General features: G+C 43.2%; 2 protein-coding genes across 2 annotated transcripts in view; one reads left to right on the forward strand and one right to left on the reverse strand.

Annotated features, from left to right (window-relative positions):
- The first annotated feature begins 246 nt into the window (after positions 1 to 246).
- On the forward strand, positions 247 to 25,624 carry WNT8B (Wnt family member 8B). The gene is made up of 6 exons (XM_009010155.6): positions 247 to 409; positions 21,427 to 21,460; positions 22,214 to 22,352; positions 23,382 to 23,507; positions 24,592 to 24,734; positions 24,943 to 25,624. Exons 1-6 carry the CDS (start codon positions 342 to 344, stop codon positions 25,486 to 25,488), a joined length of 1,056 nt encoding a protein of 351 aa, XP_009008403.1. The 5' UTR covers positions 247 to 341; the 3' UTR covers positions 25,489 to 25,624.
- The window catches only part of SEC31B (SEC31 homolog B, COPII component), a 59,999-nt gene continuing 34,547 nt past the window's right edge, over positions 947 to 26,398 (reverse strand). Inside the window, exons 26-27 of the transcript XR_004732116.3 lie at positions 2,699 to 2,849; positions 947 to 1,824 (exon numbers count right to left, since the gene is read on the reverse strand). The gene's annotated coding sequence lies outside the window, so the exon portion shown is untranslated. The remainder of the gene's footprint in view (positions 1,825 to 2,698; positions 2,850 to 26,398) is intronic.

Genomic DNA, 26,398 nt, shown 5'->3' on the forward strand with positions numbered 1-26,398 from the left:
TTTCTTTGTCTTCTTTCTCCTGGTCCCCTTCTTCTGCATTTGTCTGGGAGGATCCTGGAGTGTTCTTTTGATTGACTCAATCTTTCTCTGGCACTTGAGTTGTGATTGGCTGAAGGTCTTAGAGGGAGGAAAAAAGAACTTTAATTAAGTGGATAATCTCTCCTTTGGACGTTTGGCAGCTCCATTTCACCTCCCCTTAACTCTGTTTGGGATTGCTTACACACCAAGGAAGTTGGGCTTTGAGAATTCCATCCCACTGCCACTGAGGAGAGTATTTCTCCATCTTGCCTGTCCATCTCCCAGTTTTTTAGAATTTTCTCTAGCTGTTACTCCAGAGGATTATGTTTCCTTCAAAGCCTTCTGTGTACATCTCTCTTTTTACCTGTGTCCTCCAACTCAGCCACAGCTGGTAAGTAACTGGACTCTTACCTGAAACTGGGAATAGGTAAGTGTATGTAATATGTTGGGTAAAGCTCATTTCATTTCCAGAAATGTAGGAAGGCTTGAGATCTCTCCTAGGAAAGACTGTTCTATGGAGTGGGACTCTTTCTAAATCAGTGGCTGACTTTAGTGATTCTTTAGGACCCCTACCAATAAAGGACTAATAATGGGAGGAGGAGTTCCTATTTTTACAAACTGCTGTTCCTCAAATATTCCAAGGGATGTGGGGAAAAATGGACAGCAGCCTTTTTTTTTTTTTAACCAAATCCTGATGTCGGCATTGTGGAGAGGACGGTAGTTCAAAGCAAATTCCATTTGTTGAATCTGATCTTGAGGTGAAGCCTGGAGACGAAATTTAATGAGCTCTTACTTTGGACTTTCTGACTTCATTTTTTTTTCCAGGATATTCTAAGTAATTGCTCAAACTGTCATTTTCTAGACATAAAAAATGTTATGTAAACTACTAAGTAGGCATTGGGTTAACAAACATGTTTGAAACTAAATATTTTAGAAATATAAACGTCTCAACAAATTTATTTAATTTGTTCAATTTACAAACATTTCTAAATTGCTCAGAAAATCAGATAATGTACACGAAGTACTTTGTAAATTATAAACACAAATGCTAAAGAATATCATCACCGTTCTCATTTATCTCTTGGAAACCAGATAAACTATCTATACATGCAACTGTTCATAAGCAAATACACCAGTACACAATAACGTACAGAATGTAGGTTGCTAGGGTGTTTGGAGTTTCTCTCCAGTTCAGATATAAGCTCAGTCTCTCTCTTCATCAGTTCTCATTTTGACCATCTATTTAACCAGGATATAAATCCAGTTGCTACACAAACTGTTGAGGAAGGAAGAAAAGAAATTTCTTTGCTGAAATAAGCTTCCTTTGAGAACTGAAAATACATTTCTATCATAAATGAGTGTAGCCATCTTTATCGGAATGTTGATAAGTATGCCAACTTCATAAAACTATTTGCAAGTTAATACAATAATTTGCAACATTTCTAATTATAAGCAGAATCACCAATTAGTCCATTTTTAATTGGCGTTTTAATTAAATATTTCAACATAAAAAAAAAAAGTCTCTCTTCTCTCCCCCTCAGGAGAACAAAAAGACAAAAGGGAGAGGAGACTATTTCAGAGCATTTCTACTGATGCTCATGGTATTCTTCAGCTGATTCAGTATCAGCAAAAGAGAAACACGAGATTCCTTTTCCTAGTCACCAGGGCGGTGTGAATTGTTCTATAAAAAATACCTTTACTGTGTGTTCCCTTCCCTGCTGGAGGGGGTCATGTTCATTTCATTCCGATACTGACACAGCCACACTGAAAGGTGGCTGGGTTGCTTGTCTGTCCAAATTCAAGTGTCTGGATTCAAAAAGAAAAAAGAAAAAAGAGATGTGAAAGAAAGTTCTAATTTAAAAAGCAGGGTTTAAGAACCCCTCCTCCCCTTGCCTGACTTTGAGGAGAAAATGTACAAATCTCCTGTATAATACAATTAGATTTTAATTGCTTTTCCCTATAAGCCCCAATTTAAATTAAACATTTGTACTTCATCAGGAATCTGTGGTGGCATCTGAAAAGTCACTTTTAAGTTTCACGTTAGATCTTGATTATGCTTCTAATGAAACTATCAGGGTTTTGCATAAGGTCGTCTTCCCCTTTATGCCATGCAGAGAAATCTGACCAACCACAGCCTTTGAAATGCTTCTCTTAATACTTCATTATCAGCCTTTTATATAAGGACCTCAAAAGCATTTAGCAAATAGAGAACCACAATTTCTGCATGGCTGTTCAATCGTAGGCCTGCCTGAAATTACTGTCTAAAAAAGTCCATCAACAGAAATTCCTGGGCTTGAAAAGGAGAGAATAATGATGAGATTCCCCTATCATATGCAGTTTTACTAGGTAAATCAGTACAAGATAAGTTTTTTGAAAAGTATTTGCCACAATTTTTTATAGTTGGGACACTTCTGAGGAGAACCGTCTTTTAGTAACTTGAGCAAATTCTTTCCTTTGAATTTATTTTTCTTAATCCTTACGGCTCCAAAGAAAGAGAATGAGAATGCAGGATAAGCCAAGCAGATGATGATGATTATAATGGTGGCCAGAGAGGAACCAATCTGATTTTCCTTCCAATGCACTTACTCATCTGGAATGAGCTGGCCTAGAAAGTGTTTTACCTTAACCGGTCGGCCCCATTTTACTCCAAATGATATCTCATAATGACACTGGGTCTTACCCAGTTCTGTTCATTTCTTGCTCGCTCTCCACCTGAGTCCGTCACCACCAAATCAGAAGGATGCCCCTGGACACAGAAGTAAACTGTAGCTCTGCTCTCATTCTTCCACAGAAGTTACCACCTCTACTTCTTTCCAGAGTCCATTTCTCTTCTGCAGTAGGGAAAGAATTTGTCTAAAATCTTTGGATTTTAAGGCAGCTTTTGAAAACCATTATCTTTTGGTCCTCTACATTTATGTTTTAGAGCCACCTTTCTATGGCTCTTGAAATCTCATCTGATGATGACATGTGGGATTCCTGATTGGCAAAGGAATCAGTTATTGGAGAAGGGTCTTTGAATCCATATTCTCACCAAGCATTGTGTAAAGCTGAAATTATTGTTCTCCACACTATGTGCTACTACTTTTAGGTGTATATTATGAACAATAAAATACAAACTCATTTAAAAATTACTGAATTTATACAGGGGTTCTGTCATAAGTTTTTGCCATGTTGAGTTTTTCCCACTAACAAATACAAAAAAGCCGAATACGATCAAGTGAGGGTCCACTAAAACTGTCATGATAGGAGCGGATTTTCATCCTTAAAGAGGCTGGGAATCTCTGAAGTCAGAGAATTAAAAAGTAAGGTGTAAGAAAGAAAAGAACAAAAAAAAAAAAAGAGAGAAAAAAAGTAAGGCGTGAGGAGCTGCTTTGGAATCTGGAAAAATATGACGGTATAAAAGAGTAATTTAAAAGCATCCCTGGTTCATTAAAAAAAAAAGTTCCTGATCCATTAAAAAAAGCTGGGATTTGTGGAGTAGCTCTGAGGTGGGCTAGATCAGCAGCTGCACTGTAGGAAGGCCTGAGGGCTTTGAGAATTCCCAGGTTTCTCATTGATGGCCTCCACAATTTGAGCCCTATGCGTTTCCTTCCAGAATCTCTGTTTCTCTTGTCGTGAAAGACAATAACTCTTATATTATAATTATTAATAACAACAAAGGCTGTGAGAGTCCTGGGAAAAGACACTTCATTACAGCTCTTCTTATGAAACCAGTTTGTGGACAAGAAGGATGCTCTAAGATGAATCTATGTTTTAGTTTTCAGTGGATAACAATATGATACAAAGAAGGATCTCCTTTGTGTGATATCACATAGTGACAAATGGGGCATTAAAAAAGGACCAGATGAAAAGGAGTTTGAATCCAAACCCTCTCTCTTCCATGGAAAGATATTTCTTTTTTCTTTACTTTTTCCCAACTGGGAAAATTGGTTTAATGCTGCTTTATATTGGATAATACTATTATCTCTTAGGACTCTTAATAAAATTCCTTTTTTCTGGGCTCCAGTGACGCTTGTCTATTTTCATCAGAAAAGTGGGGGAGAATTCATATGGCTTAGAAAACGAGGTCAATATAATTTTTCTTAGGATAAATCTTTATTTTTCATAAGGTGGAATTTTTTTTCACTCAGTAAAGGATCAGGCTGGGTTAATAGCTGGGGGAAACACTGAGCTTGGGTCATATAAATAACATTCCCCATTGCCTCCCACTTGAAATATACCTGCACTCCCAGGACCTCTCAACAGAAACTACCATCCACTTTGGGCAGACGCTTCAGTCACATTATAAGCTAAACATTTATGGTTTGTTTTTCTCAATCTTTATTGTAAGCCCCTGTTATCGATCATTTTATTTCTCTGTATGCTTCTTAGGTTAGAGTTTTCTCCAAGCCCAGAGAAAATCAGATCATAAGGGGATCATTTAAATTCACCATCATCTGACCAGTCCAAACTCGCTTTTAAAAACTAGGTTGTTTTTGCAACTTCAGCAGCCTATGGTACTGGCACATTATGGCTATATTCCAGTAGTCCCAATAAGACCCTGTAAGAGGGCCAATAGGTCAGTCTTTCTATGCAGCTCTGTAGATGAAATTCATATACTCTCCAGGCCAAACTTATATCATCCTACTTTAGGAGGAATTTCCCCTTCATTCAAGACTGCAATTACCTTTTGCCGCTATGAATTTCAGTCCTTTTCCTGTACTAAGTTTCTTTAGGTTTATCATACACACTTTGAAGGTTCCATTCCTTATCGATATCTAGGATGCTAAATAGCGAACCAGGAGACTGTCCACATTATCTCGTGTGGCATTTCCTCACCTTAATCCAAGGCATCTGGTGGAGCCTGGATTCTGGAGATTATTGCTTTTCAGGATAATTGGGTTTGTTTTAAAATTTTAATATTATGGGAAAAATATGTTTTTTCAAAGGTTGAGAACAGCATATATAACCAACCCCAATAACTCAGCTTCAACGGTTATCAATCTCTGACCAATCTTATTTCACCTATACTTTCTGTAGCATTTTTCACTGCATATATTTCTTTTAGTCTAAACCTTCCAAACTACCACGGTTCAAAATAGGAAGAAGAGGGATAGCAAAAGGATTATCTATCCTGTGTCTGAGAGATCCAGGCCACCAATTAGAATGAAGTTTGGGGAACATGCTACATTTCTCCCATTGTCCTTGGGAGAAAATCAAGAATAGAAACTAGCATGTCATTTGAATGACTAGTTTGTCATTCAGTGTTTGAATTTATTTCTACTGAACCTGTGGATGGTTAGCAAACACAGTAGAAATTGATGGTTGGATCAGATTTTGGAGAGACCATTTTACCGTCTATTTGGATTTAATTCCATTAAGCGGTAAAAATGGCACTAAAGTGCCAAAATCTGTCAATTTTCCAACCTTAAACTGTTCACCTAGTTGTTTTACAGGATAATTCTGAGAGTTACCATGTAGACCTACCTTCCTGATACTGATATAAACTGATATTTTATTGTATCCATCAATGCAAAACATAAATATTTTCTAAAGTCTATACTGCAGGGACCAAGGCAACAAGATCAGAAAACAAAACAGAATTCTCTGCCTCCATCATGACTGCAGAAAAAGTTCCTGTGATTTCAGGCTTTCTGGGAATGGTGGCTTGAGCTGTTCTTAGCAGCTCTCACTTAGAGACTAAGGAAAGGAGGCTGAGTAGCTTATCCCCGCCACAGTCCTCATTTAGATGCTAAGTGCTGATGTGATTTTCTGTAGCTTAGTATTTCTCAGCAGGGCTTGCTACAATACACAAAGAAGGAAGGAAATGGGGACAGGGAAGATATCCTATCACTCTATAAAATATCCCAAAATACAAATGACATATCAGTTGCAGGGGAAAAGATGATCCCCTGAACATTTGTGATTCATGTCTGAAGGAATCTGCCTGAGCTTCTTTTGCAAAGATCCACGGTACAGACTTGTCCTGTGGGACAACTGGCTTGCAAGACTTGTTTTCTCTTTTCATATTTTAGGGCACTGAATTATTATATAGAAAATTCACATTTATAAAAAACATTTTTAGGATTATTTACAGGGCTGAACTCCCTTTGAAGAAACAGATGGACTTTAAATTGGTGAACTAGATAGGGGAATATGACCAAAAACTACGCATTCCTGAATGTTTCTTTCTCTACTCATCTGGAAAAATACCTTTGGCTGGGTGCAGTGGCTCACACCTGTAATCCCAGCACTTTGGGAGGCCAAGGCGGGTAGATTACCTGAGGTCAGGAGTTCAAAACCAGCCTTGACTAACATGGCGAAACCCTGTCTCTGCTAAAAATACAAAAAATTAGCTGGCTGTCATGACATCTGCCTATAATCCCAGCTACTAGGGAGAATGAGGCAGGAGAGTCGCTTGAACCTGGGAAGCAGAGGTTGCAGTGAGCTGAGATTATGCTATTGTACTCCAACCTTCCAATCTGGGCAACAAGAGAGAAACAAGAAAGAAAGAAAGAAGGAAAGAAAGAAAGAAAGAAGGAAAGAAAGAAAGAAAGAAAGAAAGAAAGAAAGAAAGAAAGAAAGAGAAAGAAGGAAAGAAAGAAGGAAAGAAAGAAGGGAGGGAAGGAGGGAGGGAGGGAGGGAGGGAGGGAGGGAGGAAGAAAGAAAGAGAAAGAAAGAAAGGAAGGAAGGGAAAGAAAGAAAGAAAGAAAGAGAAAGAAAGAGAGAAAGAGAAAGAAAGAAAGGAGGGAGGGAGGGAGGGAGGGAGGAAGGAAGGAAGGAAGGAAGGAAGGAAGGAAGGAAGGAAGGAAGGAAGGAAAGAAAGATCTTCCTTTGCCCCAATCTCCACTGCAATCATTTCTTTTTTCTTTCAATGCCGTCCTCCTACAAGGAGTCAGCACTAGCCGCTCCCAACTCTTCACTCTGCAATCTGGCTTGTGTTCTGCGGCCCTACTGAAATAGATCCCTCCACTGATACCAGCTTTGTTCCCTCTTGACACGTTTTTAAGTACGAGGAAATTTGTCTTTGAAAGTCTGAGTACTTCTCTTCAAGACTTCAGATACCTTGTAACTTCTACTTCCTAATCCCTTTCCCTAGTTAAATAGGAAAGTCTGATTTCAATACTTTAGAATGGGTAAGAATTAGTCATGCTTTTCACCCTTGAAAAAAAAAATTTGCATTTTAAACTCAACTCTCTCAAATTGTATAGTGAATAGTTCCTAGTTCAAATACCCTCAGGGATGATCAGATAAGGGTAGTGAAGAAAATCTGGGGACCAATGGGATATTATTTCACGGTTATTTGTAATTCCTACTTTCCATGTAATTGTGTGTGTGCGCACGTGTGAACATGCCTTTGTGTGTGCCGTTCACATGTGTTCTATAGGTCAGAAGCTGTGGAACAGAGACAGTCACATGGAAACTCACTCAGAAGAGCTATCTTTGGGCTCTTTCCAGCCCAAGGCATCTTGAGAGTTCTATGGAGTGAAAAGCTAATGTCAGAACTTTCTAAGAGAAAGCTGCTATCACTGGAGCACCTTCTAGCTATAGCTCCAGGCAGCTTCCCTATTCCATACCCTCCACTTAGGCTTTAACCTTGGACTCCTTTTTGTTTTTTGTTTTTTTGAGAGTGAGTTTCGCTCTTTCCAGCAGGCTGAAGTGCAGTGGCACAGTCTTGGCTCACTGCAGTCTCTGCCTCCTGGGTTCAAGTGATTCTCCTGCCTCAGCCTCCCAAGCAGCTGGGATTACAGGTGCCCACGACCACACCTGGTTAATTTTTATATTTTTAGTAGAGATGGGGTTTCACCATGTTGGCCAGGCTGGTCTCAAACTCCTGACCTCAGGTGATCTGCCCACCCCAACTCCCTAAAGTGCTAGGATTACAGGCATGAACTACCACGCCTGGCCAGAACCTTAGTTTTTTTTAAAAACAGGAAAACCCTAACTTAAATCTAAGCTACATAAACCACTGGGATTCAAATGCATTGAGACACACCTGGCACACTCGTGGGGCTGGCCTGCAAGAAGCTTGCTGCATAAGGCTGAGGAGCTTCCTGGGAAAGAATGCTGTTGCTAAGGGGAGAGGAAGTCCAGCACACACATTTGGCCTCATCGTGCAAAGGGAGATGTACGTCTAAATGTGGCACGGCATGGTACCTGGCACTCCGGTCCAGTGCCCATCTGTGGCATGGGCTATGCAGAATCAGGCATGTGTTCTCACCATCACTGTGAAACTGCAAACCATACAATGTGATGTGGCAGAAACCATCTTGTAGGCTCTGCTAGTTTGGAGAACAGCCCCCAAAAAGGAAGAAACAGTTTAAACGCGTGAATTGGTTAGTGGTTTAAACCCCTTGTCTACAATTAGATATACTAGACAGATAATGGAAACTTGCGATTTTCTGTGAACTTCCTAAGGTCATAAAATAATGTAAACTTCTTCAGATGGTAACAGGTAAAGAAGGCTCTTTCTATGAATGTGTGGGTATCTATGGATAGTGAATGTTAGATAAACAAACAAACAACAATAATAAAAAAAAACAGCCTAAGCACAAACAAAAGAAGCTTGGACGCTCTCCAAGAGCTAAAGGAGAGGCTGTGACATTTGTATTTGGGTTCATCTGAAGTCCCTCCCCTCCCGTCCCAGCTTCCTGGGAAAAAGTTTTACTGTGGATCAGGCTGATTATGGACTAGGCAATTCAGAAGGCAAAACTACCCAGGAGAGAAGCCACATGATGCAGAAAGACATGCGTGTTTGAGGAGCTACAGTGCCCTAAATGAAACCATTTTTAATTGTGGCTGGATTATAGCCACTGACGTGTTGCAAGGTTAGAAGATCCCTAGAGCAGCGAAGGAACAGAAGATGATAGAAAGTCTGCAGGGCTCTGCTTTGGACACTGCCTTCAGCCTCACAATTACTGATGTATCTGTATCCACAGATGCTTTTTAACAGCTAGGAAAAGATATTCAGCAAGGAGAATAGCAAGGACCAAGACACACATTAAAAGGAAGGAGAAAGAACTTCTTTGTAAGTGTTCATATTAGAGGAGGTAGGGAAGGCAGGGGCAGAAGGATGCAGTTTGACCACCAGCCTAGGTGGGGTCAAGTGACAGCAGATGCTACTTACAGTGAGACATTATTGTGAGCTCTCAGAAGAGGGTGGGGGATGATTGCTCTCCCATGTTCTTACTGTTGGAAAATCAACTTGGGAGAAGCATGAGCCTTAGAAGCTTATAGGAAAAAGAATAGACCTAAGAGTGAGTTGCTTTCTTCAGGATTGGTGACAAGCATGCACAGGAGGTCTAAGAATGTAAGATAATAGCTGTGGCCTTAAAGACTTCTGTGAGTGGAGGTAGTGAATGGAGGGGCTAGAGGACAGATAGCCCCAGGCAAAGACTTGGAATCCTTATGGGCATATTGCCCCCTAAGCCCCGGCAAATATTTGATTCCTAGTATGGAAAGGTGTGCACAAGCAAGTCAGCAGTAATTGTTGGAAACACTCTGTAACACAAAGAAAAACTACAAAGAAGGAAATAGACCCATGACTAATGATCAGTGCAGTCAGAGGTCCAGCCCTTCCAGGCAATGAAAGCTTTGAGAACTATCAAAACCAGATGTGTCACCCAGATACAGAAAGAAGAGAATGTTGCAGTTGGAGAGCCATTTTCGAGAAGACTGTAGAAATAATCTAAGTCTCCCAGCTCCTCAAATTATTACTTAGGTATTAGATGCTTGCAAACATCTCCCTGTTCTCCCTCTGGCCCGGTGTTTCTCAAGTGAGGACTACCTGCAGTATTACCATCTTGGGAACCTGGGCATGCAGCTCTCTACCACTCATTCTCCCTCCTCCCTTACAACTACCAGTGAACAAGAGTCTCTGGAGCTGGGGCCCAGGAGTCTGCATGTGCAATAAACTCCCCAAGAGGATTCTCATGCAATCTACATTTTGTACTTTACTGTCTTAGACTGATGAAACACCTCTAAAAGAACACTAAAGCAAGACAGATCCTACCAGGCCAGATGCAGTGGCTCATGCCTGTAATCCCAGCACTTTAGGAGGCCAAAGTGGGTAGATTGCTTGAGGTCAGGAGCTCGAAACCAGCCTGGACAGTATGGCAAAACCCTGTCTCTGATAAAAATACAAAAGTCAGCTGAGCGTGGTGGTGCATAACCTGTATAGTCTCAGCTACTTGGGAAGCTGAAGCACAAGAGTTGCTTGAACCAGGGAGGCAAAGGTTGCAGTGAGCTGAGATCGTGCCACTGCACTGCAGCCTGGGCAACAGAGTGAGACTCTGTCTCAAAAAAAAAAAAAAAAAAAAAAAAGACAGATACCACAAGATGGGAGTAGGGTAGGGAGAAAATCTAGTCTTATCTAGGTCAAGCAGTATGGCCACCAACAGCTAATGGGAGTTGGTGGCATGTGGTTTTTACACCCCTCACCAATGAGAATTACAGTAAGGCCAGGGACAATTCTGGGGAAGATGCTCTCACCAAAGTCACCCTCTTTAGGTGCCTGGAGACAGCAATAGGGCGAGCTTCTGTCAGAGTCTTACTGAGGAATTATCTGCTTATCTGGCCAGATCCTAGTCCCCTTATTTGCTTTTAAGTCAATGGAAATTGCCAGCTCTCAAGGTAATCAGAAAGTGCACTGGTGCTTATTCTCCAGAGGGTCATTAGAGGGATGGAAGAAGTCCAGGGTAGTTGAGTCAGCAATGGCCAGAGTGCCATGGCCAATGCACACTGCTCCTAGGTGAGCAAGGCATTTTCAGTATGAGGTCCCAAAAGGCTGAGTATGGAAAGTGTATCAACACAACACTAGAGAGACAATTTAATACTTTAAAAAAAATCTCCCACTTCTTTGCAAGCTTGGCACTCTTTGAAAAGACCACCCTTTGGGCTCACCAACTGCATTCAGTATAGCTGGCTGCATCAGGAGAATGGGTATTGATACAGGCCCCAGAAGTTTATCTAAATGAGTGACTGTGGAATCTTCCCGAGAGTGCATTTGCTCTTAAGGAAGAGAACTGAGAAGTTCCAGCAATGAAGCTTGTCACTCGAATTTGTTACTGAGCCCCCTGGTTACAGACCAACAAAGTGGGTGGGAGGATTACTAGGAGGGGTGCTATAAGCCAAACCTAAAAAAATATATATTTTACTAAAACTCTATAAGACCCTTTTACACAAGTGACTGTTTTGATACCTAAGTGGAAAAGTAAAACTCTAAAGGGGGTCAAAACACATTTCTTCTTTCTTTAAAAAAAAAAAATTAATAGATCCATTTGTTAGAGTAGACTTAAGTTTACAGAAAAAATGAGCAGAATATACAGAGCTCAGTGGCATAACCTCGGCTCACTACAACCTCTGCCTCCTGGGTTCAAGTGATTCTCCTGCCTCAGCCTCCCAAGTAGCTGTGATTACAGATGCGGGCCACCACACCACTCATTTTTCTATTTTTAGTAGAGACGGGTTTTACCACGTAGGCCAGGCTGGTCTTGAATTCCTGACCTCAAGTGATCTGCCCACTCAGTCTCCCAAAGTGCTGGCCACCGTGCCCAGACCAGAGAGCTTTTATATACAGTCATGCATTGCATAGTGACATTTCGGTCAATGGCGAATCACATATATGACAGGGGTCCCATAAGATTATAATGGAGCTGAAGAGTTCCTATTGCTCAGTGACATGGTAGCCATCTGAACTTTGAAGCTCAACACGTTACTCACGTGTTTGTGATGATGCTGGTGTAAATGAACTTACTGCGTTGCCAGTTGTATAAAAACATAGCACATATAATTATATATCGTACACAATACTTGATAATGCCAATAAATGATTACATTACTGGCTTATGTGCTTGCTACACTATACTTTTTCATTGTTATTTTACAGTATCATCTTTCTGCGTATGAAAAGAAAAAAAGCTAACTGTAAAATAGCCTGAGGCAGGCCTTTCAGGAGTTATTCAGAAAAAAACATTAGCAGAGGAGAGGACAGCTTCATGTGTGTTATCGCCCCCAAAGACCTTCCAGTGGGACAAGATGTGGAGGTGGAAGACAGTGATATTGACGATCCTGACCCTGTGCAGGCCTAGGCCAATGTGTGTGCGTGTCTTGGTTTGTAATAAAAAAGGTTAAAAGGTAAAAACATTAATAGAAAAAAGCTTAAAGAATAAGGATATAAAGAAAAAATATTTTTGCACAGCTGTACAATATATTTGTGTTTTATTATTACAAGAGTCAAAAAGTTTAAAAATTTTAAAAGTTTACAAAGTAAAAAAGTTACAGCAAGCTAAGGTTATTATTGAGGAAATTTCAAAAATAAACTTAATGCAGCAGAGGTGTACAGTGCCTATGAAGTCTTCAGTAGTCTACAGTAATGTCCTAGAGTTTCACATTAACTCCCTCACTCACTGACTCACCCACAGTAGCTTCCATTTCAGCAAGGTCCATTCATAGTGAGTGGACCTATAGAAGTACACCATTTAAAATATTTTTCTTTGTTTGTTTGTTTGAGACAGAGTCTGGCTCTGTTGCCAGGCTGGAGTACAGTGGGTGCAATCCCAGCTCACTGCAACCTTTGCCTTCTGGGTTCTAGCAATTCTCCTGCCTCAGCCTCTCGAGTAGCTGGGACTACAGGCAACTGCCACCACACCTGGCTAATTTTTGTATTTTAGTAGAGACAGGGTTTCACCATGTTGACCAGGCTGGTCTCGAACTCCCAACCTCAGGTGATACACCTGCCTCAGCCTCCCAAAGTGCTGGGATTACAGGTATGAGCCACCACGCCTAGCCTATGTTTTGTTTAGATACACAAATACTTACCATCATGTTATAATTGCCCACAGTAGTTAGTACAATAACATGCTGTACAGGTTTGTAGTCTAGGAGCAATAGGTATACCATATAGCATGGGTGTGTAGTAGGCTAGTCATCTCGGTTTGTATAAGTACATTCTATGATGTTTGCACAGTGACAAAATCGCCTAAAGACATTTCTCAGAACATAACCCTGTCATTCAGCCACACACGGTGTCCCCTCCCCACCTCTGCGTACAGTGTCCTTTAGTATTTGTTGATCCCTACTCTTTTATACATAGAACCCAGTGTGAGCAGGAACAGTCCCTGGAAAACGTGCCCAGTGGATGTGATGCTACCCAGATAAAGCAGAGCCTAAGCTAGGTAGGCGTGGTGGCTCACGCCTGTGATCCCGGAACTTTGGGAGGCAGAGGCAGGTGGATCACAAAGTCCTGAGATCAAGACCATCGTGGCCAAGATGGTGAAACCCTGTCTCTACTAAAGATACAAAAATTAGCTGGGTGTGGTGGTGCACACCTGTAATCCCAGCTAGTCAGGAGGCTGGGGCAGGAGAATCACTTAAACCAGGGAGGCAGAGGTTGCAGTGAGCTGAGGTCACACCGCTGCACTCCAGCCTGGGTGACAGAGTAAGACTCTATCTCTAAATAAATAAATAAAAAAGAAAGCAGAGCCTGTGCCCTGGCAGATGTGGTTGTTTTGTGGAGATAGAAGGGAAGGCTAGTGCAATGAAAGGATAAAAAAGTAGCAGAGACAGTGTGACAGTTAACTGGGTGTATTCATGAGTGTGTGCAAAAGATTTCTTAGACCTCTCAGAAATACTTATGAAGAATTTTTCAGGAATTAGGACTCCTGGATTAGTCAGTGGGCATAAGAGCAAGGGAAATGTGGGCTGCAGAAAAGCACAGCAGGTAGAGTACATGCTCCAGAGTAGGACTGCCTAGTATCCAATCCTGGCCTTACCACTCAACTAGCTGTGTGAGGCTGGCTGACCACTCTACGCATCAGTCTCTTTTTCTGTAAAATAGAAGATATAATAGTTTCTACCTCATAAAATTGTGATAATTATATAAACTTGAAATATGTAAAATACTTTTAAAAGCACTTGGTCAGTCCTGGCAACACAATGGACCCCATTTCTACAAAAAATACAAAATAAAGATGTGCCGCACATGGTGGCTCGCCCCTGTCATTCCAGCACTTCAGGAGGTCAAGGTGGGTGGATCACTTGAGGTCAGGAGTTCGAGACTAGCCTGGCCAACATGGTGAAACCCTGTCTCTACTAAAAAGTACAAAAATTAGCCGGGCGTGGTGGCATGTGCCTGTAGTCCCAGCTACTCAGAGGCTGAGGTGGGAAGATTGCTTGAGGCTGGTAGGTCAAGGCTGCAGTGAGCCATGGTCAGGGTACTGTATTCCACCCTGGACTACAGAGCCAGAGTCTCTAAATAAATAAATGTGCTTAGAGTGCACAAAATAAACACTCAATGAAAAGTATAGTACCCACCCCATGGAGTTGCTATGAAAATTTAAAAAGATGATACAGGTAAAGCACTTAGAAGAGTTCCTCACATACTTGACAAATGCTAGCTATTATTACATGATATAATTAAACTTTACATATCAGTGTATACACACACGTACACTGGAGGACTAATACAAGAAGGAACAATTATACAATTTTTACTTGGTAGTGTAAAAGCACAACTAACCACAGTTATTTATGTAACTTGCTCACCACTTATACCTAATTACCATGAAGTACAATAACAATTATACACAGCACTGAGAGTGTCAGATTGACTCTGCTAAAGGTTTGATTAGAGCACAACCTGTGTACACATGCTCAGTGTTTGCTGCCTGTTACTCTTGTAGTATGATCATGTGCTAATGTAGCACAGTCATCTGCTCACTACATTAAAACATTAGTGGGAGCACTGGCAGGCTTCTTATTTTTCTCAAAATCTTTTTGCAGTTCTTTTTCTCCTTAAATTCTCTGTTGCATCTGACGATCTATCTTTTTTAGTTCGAAATCCTTTCATTGGATTCACTTTTACAGGCACTTCCAATGCTCAGAGTACTAGGCTAGGAGCTGGAGGGCATACAGAGATAATTAAGGCAGCCCATACTTACAGTCAAGTATAAGGGAGGAAGGGGAAACCTCAACAGAAAACAGAGAAAACTTGCTGTGAGACTTCAAGGCGTGCTGGTTGTGGCTTTTGCACCAGTACTTATTCAAGAATAAGTGAGGTTTTTAAATAAGAGCTTTATTGAGGTATAATCTACATGCCATAAAAGGCACTCTTTAAAAGTATACAAATCACTAAATTTTTTTGCCAATTCATGGATTTGTGCAACCCTCACCACAGTCCATTTTAGAACATTTTAATCACTCCAAAAAGATATTGTGCATCTTTTCATGTGCCTATTGGCTACTTGCATATCTTCTTCGAGGAAATGTCTATTCAAAAAATCTTACTGATTTTTTTTAAAAAACGGATTGATTGATTAGGACAGAGTCTTGCTCTGTTGCCCAGGCTGGCATTTAGTGGTGCACTCTTGGCTCACTGCAGCCTCCACCTTCCGGGTTCAAGCCATTCTCCTGCCTCAGCTTGCTGAGTAGCTGGAGACTACAGGTGTATGCCACCACACCCAGCTAATTATTGTATTTTTTGGTGGAGACAGGGTTTTGCCACGTTGCCCAGGGTAGCCTTAAACTCCTGACCTCCAGTGATCTGCCTGCTTTAGCCTCCCAGAGTGCTGGGATTACAGGCATGAGCCACTACACCCAGCCCCTTGCTGATTTTTTAATCAAGTTTTGCTTGATTAAACAAACAGGAGGCAAACAGTGAATAAACAAATATATAAAGTGCATAGTGCTCATAAGCAGAGAAAGGGGATGGGGAGATGGAGCTGCAATTTTAAATAGGATGATGAAGGGAGGGCTCAGGGAGAAGGACACATGTGATTAAAGGGCTGAGGTAGGTGAAGGTGGTTGAGTTTTAGAAGTCATCTATATATTCTGTATATTAACCCCTTAACAGATATGTGCATTGAAAATATTTTCTCCCATTCGGTGAGTTATTTTTTTGCTATCTTGATGGTGTTTTTTGAAGTGCAAATGTTTTTAATTTTGAAGAAGTTCAATTTATCTATGCTTTGTCACTTGCGCTTTTCTTATCCTATCTACAAAACCAACTGCCAAACCCCACATCACAAAAATGCACATGCATCCTTTGTTCTAGGAGTTTTACAGTTACTTTAGGTCTATGATGTGATACATTTTGAGTTAATTAAAGGGAATGGGGGAGTTGCAATGTTAAATAAATATATGTTGTGCAATAACAATCCATCATCATTTTGTATGTGTATATCCAGTTGTCCCAGCGCCACTGGCTGCAAATACTAATAGGTGAGATTTAACAGAACAGCTGAACAAAGGCATAGAGGCATGAATGCATGGGTGCTCAGGAATAGCAACTGGTTCAGCTTGACTAGAGGATGGGACAGGTAGGGATATTCAATGGGAAATGAGACTGGAAAGGTTATATAATCAGATTATGGAGGGTCTTGAGTACCAAAAGTTGGAAAGCTGTGGAAGATTCTTGAGCAGAAGAATGACATCAGAATCAGTCTTTCAGAAGATTAGTCTAGCTGAAGACTATACATTTGGTAACTGATTGGATGATGAGAGCAAGTTGGTAGCGACTTGGCAAAATGGTGGTTCCATTAATTAAAAAAAAATAAATCAAGTGAGGAGAAGTAGCTAGTTTTGTAAGAAAGATGAGTTAGCTTTTAGATAAACTGTCTTCACAATTTGAAACATTCCCAGTAGAGAAATCTAGGTTTCACGTGGAAATGCAGCTCCGAATCTCAAGAAAGAAGTTAGGGCTGAAGTTAAGGACTGGGGAGACATCACTTAATCAAGACGGTTAGAACCATGGGCATGAATGAGGAGGTCCCCCCCCCAGATAGCTGCTTCTTTAGAGTTTCCTTAGATGATATTTCTTCCTAGTCCCACCCCTAAATGTGGGTTCCTGCATCATTCATTCAACAAACATTAAAATACACACACACACACACACACACACACACACATATATATTTTGAGATGGCGTTTCACTCTTAGTGCCCAGGCTGGAGTGCCATGGTGCAATCTCTGCTCACTGCAACCTCCGCCTCCCGAGTTCAAGTGATTCTCCTGCCTCAGCCTCCCAAGTTGGGATTATAGATGCACGCCACCACGCCCAGCTAATTTTGTATTTTTAGTAGAGATGGGGTTTCTCCATGTTGATCAGGCTGGTCTCGAACTCCCAACCTCAGGTTATCCATCTGCCTTGGCCTCCCAAAGTGCTGGGATTACAGGCATAAGCCACTGCACCCAGCCTAAAATATATTTAATAAACATTATTAAATGCTTATTATTGCCAGGCACTGTTCAAGGCACTGGTAATTCTTGGTGAACAAAATAGTCCAACTGAAAACAACAACAACATTTGCCTTAATGGCACTTATAGCCTAGTGGGAGGAGGCAAACAGTGAATAAATAAATCTATAAAGCTCATAGTGCTCATAAGCAGAGAAAGGGGATGGGGAGATGGAGTTGCAATTTTAAATAGGATGATGAAGGGAGGGCTCAGGGAGAAGGACACATGTGATTAAAGGGCTGAGGTAGGTGAAGGAACAAGCTTTTAGACAACTGAGTCCAAAGCATACCAGGATTCCAGGAACAGAGAACAGTCAGTGCAATGACCTCAAGGCTGGAGAGTGCCTGGTGGGTGAGGGGAACAACAAGGAGACCAGCACAGCTAGCGAAGAGCAGCAAGGGGAAAACAGGAGATCAGGTCAGAGGTATAACTGGAGGCCAGATTGTGAAGGGCTTATAAACCACAGTAAGAATTAACTTCTTTTTTTTTTTTTTTTGAGATGTAGTTTCGCTCTTGTTACCCAGGCTGGAATGCAATGGCACAATCTCGGCTCATCACAACCTCCGCCTCCTGGGTTCAAGCAATTCTCCTGCCTCAGCCTCCTGAGTAGCTGGGATTATAGGCACGCGCCACCATGCCCAGCTAATTTTTTTGTATTATTTTTATTTTTTTAGTAGAGACGGGGTTTCACTATGTTGACCAGGATGGTCTCAATCTGTTGACCTTGTGATCCACCCGCCTCGGCCTCCCAAAGTGCTGGGATTACAGGCTTGAGCCACTGTGCCTGGCCCAAGAATTAACTTATTCTTGGTGTGAAATAGGAAATTATTAGAGGATTTTGAGCCGAACATGGCAACATTCGATTTGTATTTTAAAGGTATTACTCTTTAAATGGACCACTCATTTCGAGAATAGAATTTGGGAGAACAAAGGCAGAAGCAAGGAGATCAATCAGTCGGCTTTTACTATAATCCAGACAAGAGAGGACAGCTTGAGCCAGGGTGAGAACAGAGAAGGTGCTGAGAACTGGTTAGATGCTGGATATATTTTGAGCTGGAGCTAGCAGGACTAGAAGACAGATTGAAACAGGATGTGAGAGAAAGAAAGGAGTCAAAGATAACTCTTGGCTTGGCACAGTGGCTCATGCCTGTAATCCCAGCACTTTGGGAGGCCAAGGCGGGTGGATTGCTTGAGGTCAGGAGTTTGAGACCAGCCTGGCCAACGTGGCCAAACCCTATGTCTACTAAAAATACAAAAATTAGCCAGGCGTGGTAGTGCATGCCTGTAATCCCAGCTTCTTGAGAGGCTGAGGCACAAGAATTGCTTGAACTTGGGAGGCAGAGGTTGTAATGAACCAAGACTGTGCCACTGTACTCTAGCCTGTGCAACAGAGCAAGACTCGGTCACAAAACATAAAAATAAATAAAAAATAAGGTGACTCTTTATGATTTTTGTCTGAACAACTAGGAGGAACAGTCCTTTACTTAGATGGAGAAGATAGGAAAGACTACCGGAGGGGTAGGCTTGGGTGGTGGCAGTGAGGATCAGGAGTTCGGTTTTGGACATGCAAAGTTTGAGATGAATGTTAAACACTGAAGGAGAGATGCCAAGAATATAGTTGGATATGCAAGTCTAGAGTTCAAGCAGAGGTCTGAGAAGAGTGGGGAGGGTTCCAGAAGGCATAAACCCTTTGAATCATCCTGAATCTTGGTAATATCGTCAGCATCTGTACAACCTCATGGGAAATGGGAAGCCTGTACCTCCATCTGGGAGTATACTGGTTTTTACCATGTTCTGTCTGCCTAGCAGCCTCCATTTGTTAAGCAAAATTTATATCTTCAAAAAAATGTATATCTTCAATGTTCATTAGCATCTTTCCTTTAATCACATAAGTATCCCTAGGTGGCACTCATACAAACACTTAAATTCCTTCCTTTTTGGTTCTCTTTGCATCTTCTCACAACACACACTCACTCTGTTTCATGCAATCTATATTTTTCCTACGAAAGGACGTCACGCCATTGTCTCATTGACCAAGAACAAGATCCTCCTCCTTTGGTACTCACCACGGGACAGTCTTTTCTTTTCTTTTTTTTTTTTTTTTGAGACAGAGTCTCTCTTTTTCTGTCGCCCAGGCTGGAGTGCAGTGGTGCGATCTTGGCTTACTGCAACCTCTGCCTCCCAGGTTCAGGCAATTCTCTTACCTCAGCCTCCTGAGTAGCTGGAATTACTGGTGTGCACCACCACACCTGGCTAATTTTTGTATCTTTAGTAGAGATGGGGTTTCTCCATGTTGGTCAGGCTGATCTTGAACTCCTGACCTTGTGATCAGCCTGCCTTGGCCTCCCAAAGTGCTGGGATTACAGGTGTGAGCCATGGCACCCGGCCGAGTCTTTTCAAGGTTCACATATATCTGCAAATAACTTGGAGGTTAACAACACCAGTTGGCCGGGCACAGCAGCTCATGCCTATAATCCCAGCACTTTGGGAGGCTGAGGTGGGCCTGAGGTCAAGAGTTCAAGACCAACCTGGTCAACATGATAAAATCCTGTCTCTACTGAAAACACAAAAGTAGCCGGGTTTGGTGGCACATGCCTGAAATCCCAGCTACTTGACAGTCCAAGACAGGAGAATCACTTGAACCCAGGAGGCAGAGGCTGCAGTGAGCCAAGACCGTACCACTGCACTCCAGCCTGGGCAAGACAGAGCGAGACTCCATCTCAAAAAAACAAAACAAATAAACAACAAGAACAAAAACCAAACACAAGTCACTTTATAGGAATGTTGTTCAAATAAGGCCTATAGTGTTGTTCCATGACAGGTTCTCAATTAAGACCCATTCGTTGATCAGTTGGGCTGATCAAATCTTACATCATACAACCTTACATCATACAACCAGGGCATCGTACAAATCTTTGCACATTGTAGGATCTTCTAGGAAAGAATTCTCTAGAATCTCTATCACTCCCTGTAGTTCTGGCTTAGACTCCTTTCACAGGAAGATGCATCATGGCTATGGTAAAGCTTTTTCTTTGTCACTAAATTTGTTTTGTTGTTTTGTTTTCTTTCCTGATAATTTTTGTCTTATGGAAAGTGGGAACTACCTCTGTCAGGCTTGGTAGTGTCCAAAATCTTTGAACGTTATTCCTAACATAAAAAGTCTTGAGTTGGAACAAGCTCAGGACCCTTTCCCCAAGGCAAAGGGCCTGGCTGACTCCTCTAACGTGTCTTTAAGGATCAGAAATTCATCTCCAAACCTCATTTCCAAATGGCTTTGGAAACTGTGAATCATCTAAGTCATTCTGAATTTTATTTTTGTGTTTTGCTGGTACTACTATACCTGATCGAGCAGTGGTTTTCAGTTGACTTAATGTTGCCTATCAAGCTTTAAAAAGTAGGTCTTAGTTTTGCTAGACTTCATAGTATTTTTGTATTTTTAGTAGAGACAGAGTTTTACCATGTTGGCCAGGCTGGTCTTGAACTCCTGTTCTGGTGATCCACCCACCTTGGCTGCCCAAAGTGCTGGGATTACGGGCATAAGCCACTGCGCCCAACCATGTACCACAGTTTTTTAAACCATTCACCCTTTGAAAGACATTAGGTAGTTTTCAGTTTCTATTATGAATAAAGTGGCTATGAGCATCAAGGTACAAATTTCTGAGTGAAAATAAGTCTTCATTTCTCTGGGATAAATGCCCAAAAGTGCAACTGCTAAGTCGTATGGCAAGTTCATTTTTGTTTTTTGTTTTTGAGACAGAATCTCACTCTGTTGTCCACCCTGGAGTGCACTGGTGCAATCTTGGCTCACTGCAACCTCCACCTCCCGGGTTCAAGTGATTCTCATGCCTCAGCCTCCCAAGTAGCTGGGACTACAGGTGCCTGCTACCATGCCCCACTAATTTTTGTATTTTTAGCAGAGATGGGTTTTCATCATGTTGGCCAGGCTGGTCTTGAACTCCCGACCTCAAGGGATCTGCCCACCTCAGCTTCCCAAAGTTTTGGGAATACAGGCATGAGCCACCGCACCTGGCCGTAAATTATCTTTACTAGGTTTGTAATGCAGTGTTTCCTGGGTAAAACTAGCTTCCCTTTTTTCCTATTACATTTGTTGAAATAATTCTTACCACTCTTGGAAGCAGAAACAAGTTGGTGTCTCTGCATTATATTCTGTTTTTTGTTTTGTTTTTCTCTTATAGGTCAATGAACAATTTCCTGATGACTGGTCCAAAGGTAAGAACAAATTGCTTTAATTGATATGGATGTCACTAATCTTAGCCTTTTGACTAAAGACGATAAATGTAGATTTTTCATTATATCCATATCTTTTATTATGCTGTATATATTACAGATAGAAAGACTGAGACCCAGAGAGTGTTAGGGACACATCTAAAACCACATAGCAATCCACAGTCAGAGCTAAGAACTCAGGAGCACCAATTCTGAATTTATGGCTAGAATTTTCAGAGCCATAAAAATCAACAACAGCCTTTTATAGCTGTCAGGCTGCAAAGTCACACGTCCTTCTCAGGGCCAAATGCTGGAATTGTACTCATGATCTTTACATTCATGGCATTTTCAGTTCCAAAATGTTGTTTTCTAAGATGGTCATGTGATGAGAACTGCTTAAATTTCATGAATTATGTGATTTGGGCTCATTTTGGAGAGGCAGTATAGTATAGTGAATAAAGGATAATAGGGAGTAGATTCTGATAAAACTGAGTTTCATTTCTAGTTCTGCCACTTGCTAGCTCTGGGACTTTGGACAGATTACTTTACCTCACTCCCTGAGCCTCGGTTTCCTGAACTATCAAACAGTGCCTATTTCACAGCTTCTCTGTGATGTCAAATGAGACAGCATATTTAAGTGCTTACTCTATCTTTCTTTTGGAGGAATGGGAGAGTGAGCAGGAAGAGAAGGGTTTGGTCAGTTTAGGTAAATACCTCCTAAGTTCAGTCTGAATTTTTACCCCTATGTCCCTACAGGCTTACCTGATTTATTCCAGCAGTGTGGCAGCTGGTGCCCAGAGTGGTATTGAAGAATGCAAGTATCAGTTTGCCTGGGACCGCTGGAACTGCCCTGAGAGAGCCCTGCAGCTGTCCAGCTATGGCGGGCTTCGCAGTGGTAAGAAAAGCCTCATCTACAGCTCCTGGACCCCCTGGTCACAGGTTAGAGCCCTGGGGATAGTTCCTTCCTGCCTTGACACCCTTATTCCTCACCTGCTCCCTTCTCTTAGGTCATCTCCATCTCCAGGCTCTTCTCTTTTCCTTTTCTACCTCCTTTTTCCCACTTGTAGAGTTTTTTCTTTCTTTCTTAACACCATCATTGCTCAACAAATGGATCTTGTCTTACTCCCTTCTCATACCATCCTTGGCCTCCCAGTTAGCTAAAGGTCACCTTACAATATAAGTTACATCAGGAGGTAGGCAGGGTTAATAATTCCTCATTCCTCTTAGCCCCTTCCTTAGCAGAGGTACTGGGCAAGTGGAGACCAACTTGGAGACCAGATTCCCATGGAGAAGATAGAGTGGCCATCACTGGACCCCCTGGCCACAGGTTAGAGCCTCAGGGATAGCCCCTGGCCATGTGACCTGGGGATTCAGTGGCATGGCCACTCTTGAGGGACTCTTAGACCCTAGTGTTCCAGGAGAAAGTGGGGATGGGTTCTTTACAACCTAGCCTTCAGATTCATCTCCCTCCCCATTTCTTCCTTAGGCTCTTTGCTACCCAAATCATTTACAGTCATGTGTGTCAACAGTACCCTAGCCACCTGGTCATAAAATGTGTGTCCTGAAAAGACAGGAGAGGAGAATAGTAGGGCTAAGGCCAGTGGTGAAGCAGACCATGGAAGATGGTAAGAGACACTACAAAGATGAGAAGGCCAGGCACAGTGGCTCAAGCCTGTAATCCCAGGTTCTTTGGGAGGATGAGGTAGAAAAACTATTTGAGCCTGGAGTTCAAGACAAGCCTGGGCAACATAGTGAGACCCTGTCTCTGCAAAAAGTAAAAGTTAAAAAAAATAATAAAGATGGGGAAATAGGATGGAGCTGGGGAAAGAGGATACAATAATGGTTACTAAAGAAAGGTAGCATGACTGGTATTTCTTTGGGCTGCAGCCCCTCCCTCTAACTCTGGATTTTTGGTTTCTGCTAGCTAATCGGGAGACAGCATTTGTGCATGCCATCAGTTCTGCTGGAGTCATGTACACCCTGACTAGAAACTGCAGCCTTGGAGATTTTGATAACTGTGGCTGTGATGACTCCCGCAATGGGCAACTGGGTGAGTAGCCATGTGGGGATGGGTGGCATTGGCCAGTTCAACTCACATAATGCATGAAAAGCCTGATGGGGGTGAGGAAGAGCTGTATTCTTCTAAATATGAAGAAAGTCACATGGAAGATGTGTGAATGAGTTTGATCCAAAAATCTAAACAAGCCAGGTTAAATGTAGCTTAGGACCTTCTTTTTCCATTGAGTAGTTCCCTTAATTTAAACATAATTACAAAGAAACAACACTCGGGATTCCTTCTCTCAAACGCAGGGGGAACTTCCTTCCACGTTGCCTATCTCGGTCTACTTTCTATTCTTTAGCTCCAGCGCTGTCTCCAATCCCCTGTGCCCTCTCGACCAGTTTCCAACATCGTTGTTCCATATTTCTTTTTCTTTTTGAGACGGAGTTTTGCTCTTGTTACCCAGGCTGGAGTGCAATGGCGCGATCTCGGCTCACCGCAACCTCCGCCTCCTGGGTTCAGGCAATTCTCCTGCCTCAGCCTCCTGAGTAGCTGGGATTATAGGCACGCGCCACCATGCCCAGCTAATTTTTGTATTTTTAGTAGAGACGGGGTTTCACCATGTTGACCAGGATGGTCTCGATCTCTTGACCTCGTGATCCACCCGCCTTGGCCTCCCAAAGTGCTGGGATTACAGGCGTGAGCCACCGTGCCCGGCCCCGTTGTTCCATATTTCAATTGTGCCCCTCTCGCCCTCAATGCTTGCACTTTCCTCATCTTTTCTGCACCTTTTTGTCACTTCTGGACTTCAATCACCAGCAGAGCACGTGCACCCTCTACCCATGGGTAGAGGCACTGTTGGCAGAGCAGTGTACTGGCACCTTGCAGAGAATCCACTCCCCAACTATATACGCCATTGAGCCCTGAGCAGGGAATTGGCTGAACCTGGAAGTGGGCGTGTAAAGGTGGCAAAAATAAATCTAGACAGCCACTGATCTGCATACATGGCACTCGCCCAATCTTAATCTTCTCCTATCCTGGACCGCCCCCCAAACCCAACCCAATTAGAAACAGCAGCCCAGGAGGCTCTGCACCCACTTATTCAATGACCTGTCCTTCCCCTGCACTTTTCCAGGGGGCCAAGGCTGGCTGTGGGGAGGCTGCAGTGACAATGTGGGCTTCGGAGAGACGATTTCCAAGCAGTTTGTCGATGCCCTGGAAACAGGACAGGATGCACGGGCAGCCATGAACCTGCACAACAACGAAGCTGGCCGCAAGGTGAGTCCCGCAGCCCTTGGGAATAGGTAACTGCTGTCTCCATTCACTCCCAGCCCCAGGTGCGGGCAACTCTTCAGTTCATTTAAAAGATTGGCAAAATGAGGTACCAAGTGGGCTGGCCCAGTAGACTAACTAGACTCCTCCCAACTCCCGCAGGGGCTCGCCTCGTGCTTAATCCCGGGCCTCTCACTCCTAGCTCTCTCCCCAGGCGGTGAAGGGCACCATGAAACGCACGTGCAAGTGCCACGGCGTGTCTGGCAGCTGCACCACGCAGACCTGTTGGCTGCAGCTGCCCGAGTTCCGCGAAGTGGGCGCGCACCTGAAGGAGAAGTACCACGCGGCACTCAAGGTGGACCTGCTGCAGGGTGCTAGCAACAGCGCGGCCAGCCGCGGCGCTATCGCCAACACCTTTCGCTCCATCTCCACTCGGGAGCTGGTGCACCTGGAGGACTCCCCAGACTACTGCTTGGAGAACAAAACTCTAGGGCTGCTGGGCACCGAAGGCCGAGAGTGCCTGAAGCGCGGGCGCGCCCTGGGTCGCTGGGAACGCCGCAGCTGCCGCCGGCTCTGCGGGGACTGCGGGCTGGCCGTGGAGGAGCGCCGGGCGGAGACTGTGTCCAGCTGCAACTGCAAGTTCCACTGGTGCTGCGCAGTCCGCTGCGAGCAGTGCCGCCGGAAGATCACCAAGTATTTCTGTAGCCGCGTGGAGCGGCCGCGCGGGGGCGCTGCGCACAAACCTGGGAGAAAACCCTAAGGGTTTCCTCTGCCCCCTCTTTTTCCCCACTGGTTCCTGGCTTCTTTTAAAGACCCCGGTAATTGCGGAACCTAGGGAATGGGGAGCCCACACTCCCAGATCTAAGCATCCTGAGAGGGAGACTGCAATTTCTCCGAAGCTTGCCACTTTCCAACCTGTTCCCCCAATTCCTCTGTGCTCTCCTACAGCTCTGTCTGAATCCTCCTGGCAGCCACACCTAGGACTGAGAACTCAGACCTTGAGCTACGGATCTTCCTTGGATTAGGATGAGAATAGGTGTTTCTCCTCCCCTCTCCTAGCAGCCCGAATGCCTGACCCAGCCTATCAAGCCTTAGGCACTGGAAGACCCCTTCTCAGACACGCAGGGCCCAGGTAAAGCCACAGCTTTGCCCTTTTGCCCACTGTTTGCTACCAGGGATCACCCACCTGTCTTCTGCAGAGCTCCTCCCCTACCTGCTGACACAGACTCCCCAGGAATCTTGAATGCTTTCTCTTCTTCCTTTCTTTCCCTGAAAAGAAACTGAGGAAACTGGCCTGGGAAAACCACGTCTTTGGGGTTGGTTCCTCGAGGCAGAGGTTGAAGATGGAGCCCTGGAGTGATGACTCGAACACCAAGGGTGCTACTCATCCTTGTGATACCCTGTCATGAATGGACTTTACTAGTGGGGCAATGACTTGCCTGGACAATCACCCACAGGACTCCAGATACAGACCCCAAAGGTCTAGGAACTATGTTAAGGGCAGAGTACAGACACTTCCTACCCTTTAAAGGTACCTTCTCCCTGCTCCTGACCTACTTCCTTCTAGCAACCAATTCTACTTCTTCCCCAAAGGATCTTTGTTCCTCTGAGCCAAGAGTGAGGTAAATAAAGCCACTTTCCTGTTCAGATCCTGGTCTGCATCTCTAGAG

The sequence above is a fragment of the Callithrix jacchus genome, chromosome 12 (assembly GCF_049354715.1).
Source record: "Callithrix jacchus isolate 240 chromosome 12, calJac240_pri, whole genome shotgun sequence".
Classification (NCBI taxonomy): Eukaryota; Metazoa; Chordata; class Mammalia; order Primates; family Cebidae; genus Callithrix; species Callithrix jacchus.

Bases quoted from the DNA above. Each gene is read 5' to 3' on its own strand.
- WNT8B (XM_009010155.6), top strand. From the start codon at position 342: ATGTTTCCTTCAAAGCCTTCTGTGTACATCTCTCTTTTTACCTGTGTC. The intron at 21,461-22,213 runs GTAAGAACAAAT...ATGTCCCTACAG, and splicing joins TCCTGATGACTGGTCCAAAG to GCTTACCTGATTTATTCCAG. The intron at 24,735-24,942 runs GTGAGTCCCGCA...CTCTCTCCCCAG, and splicing joins ACAACGAAGCTGGCCGCAAG to GCGGTGAAGGGCACCATGAA.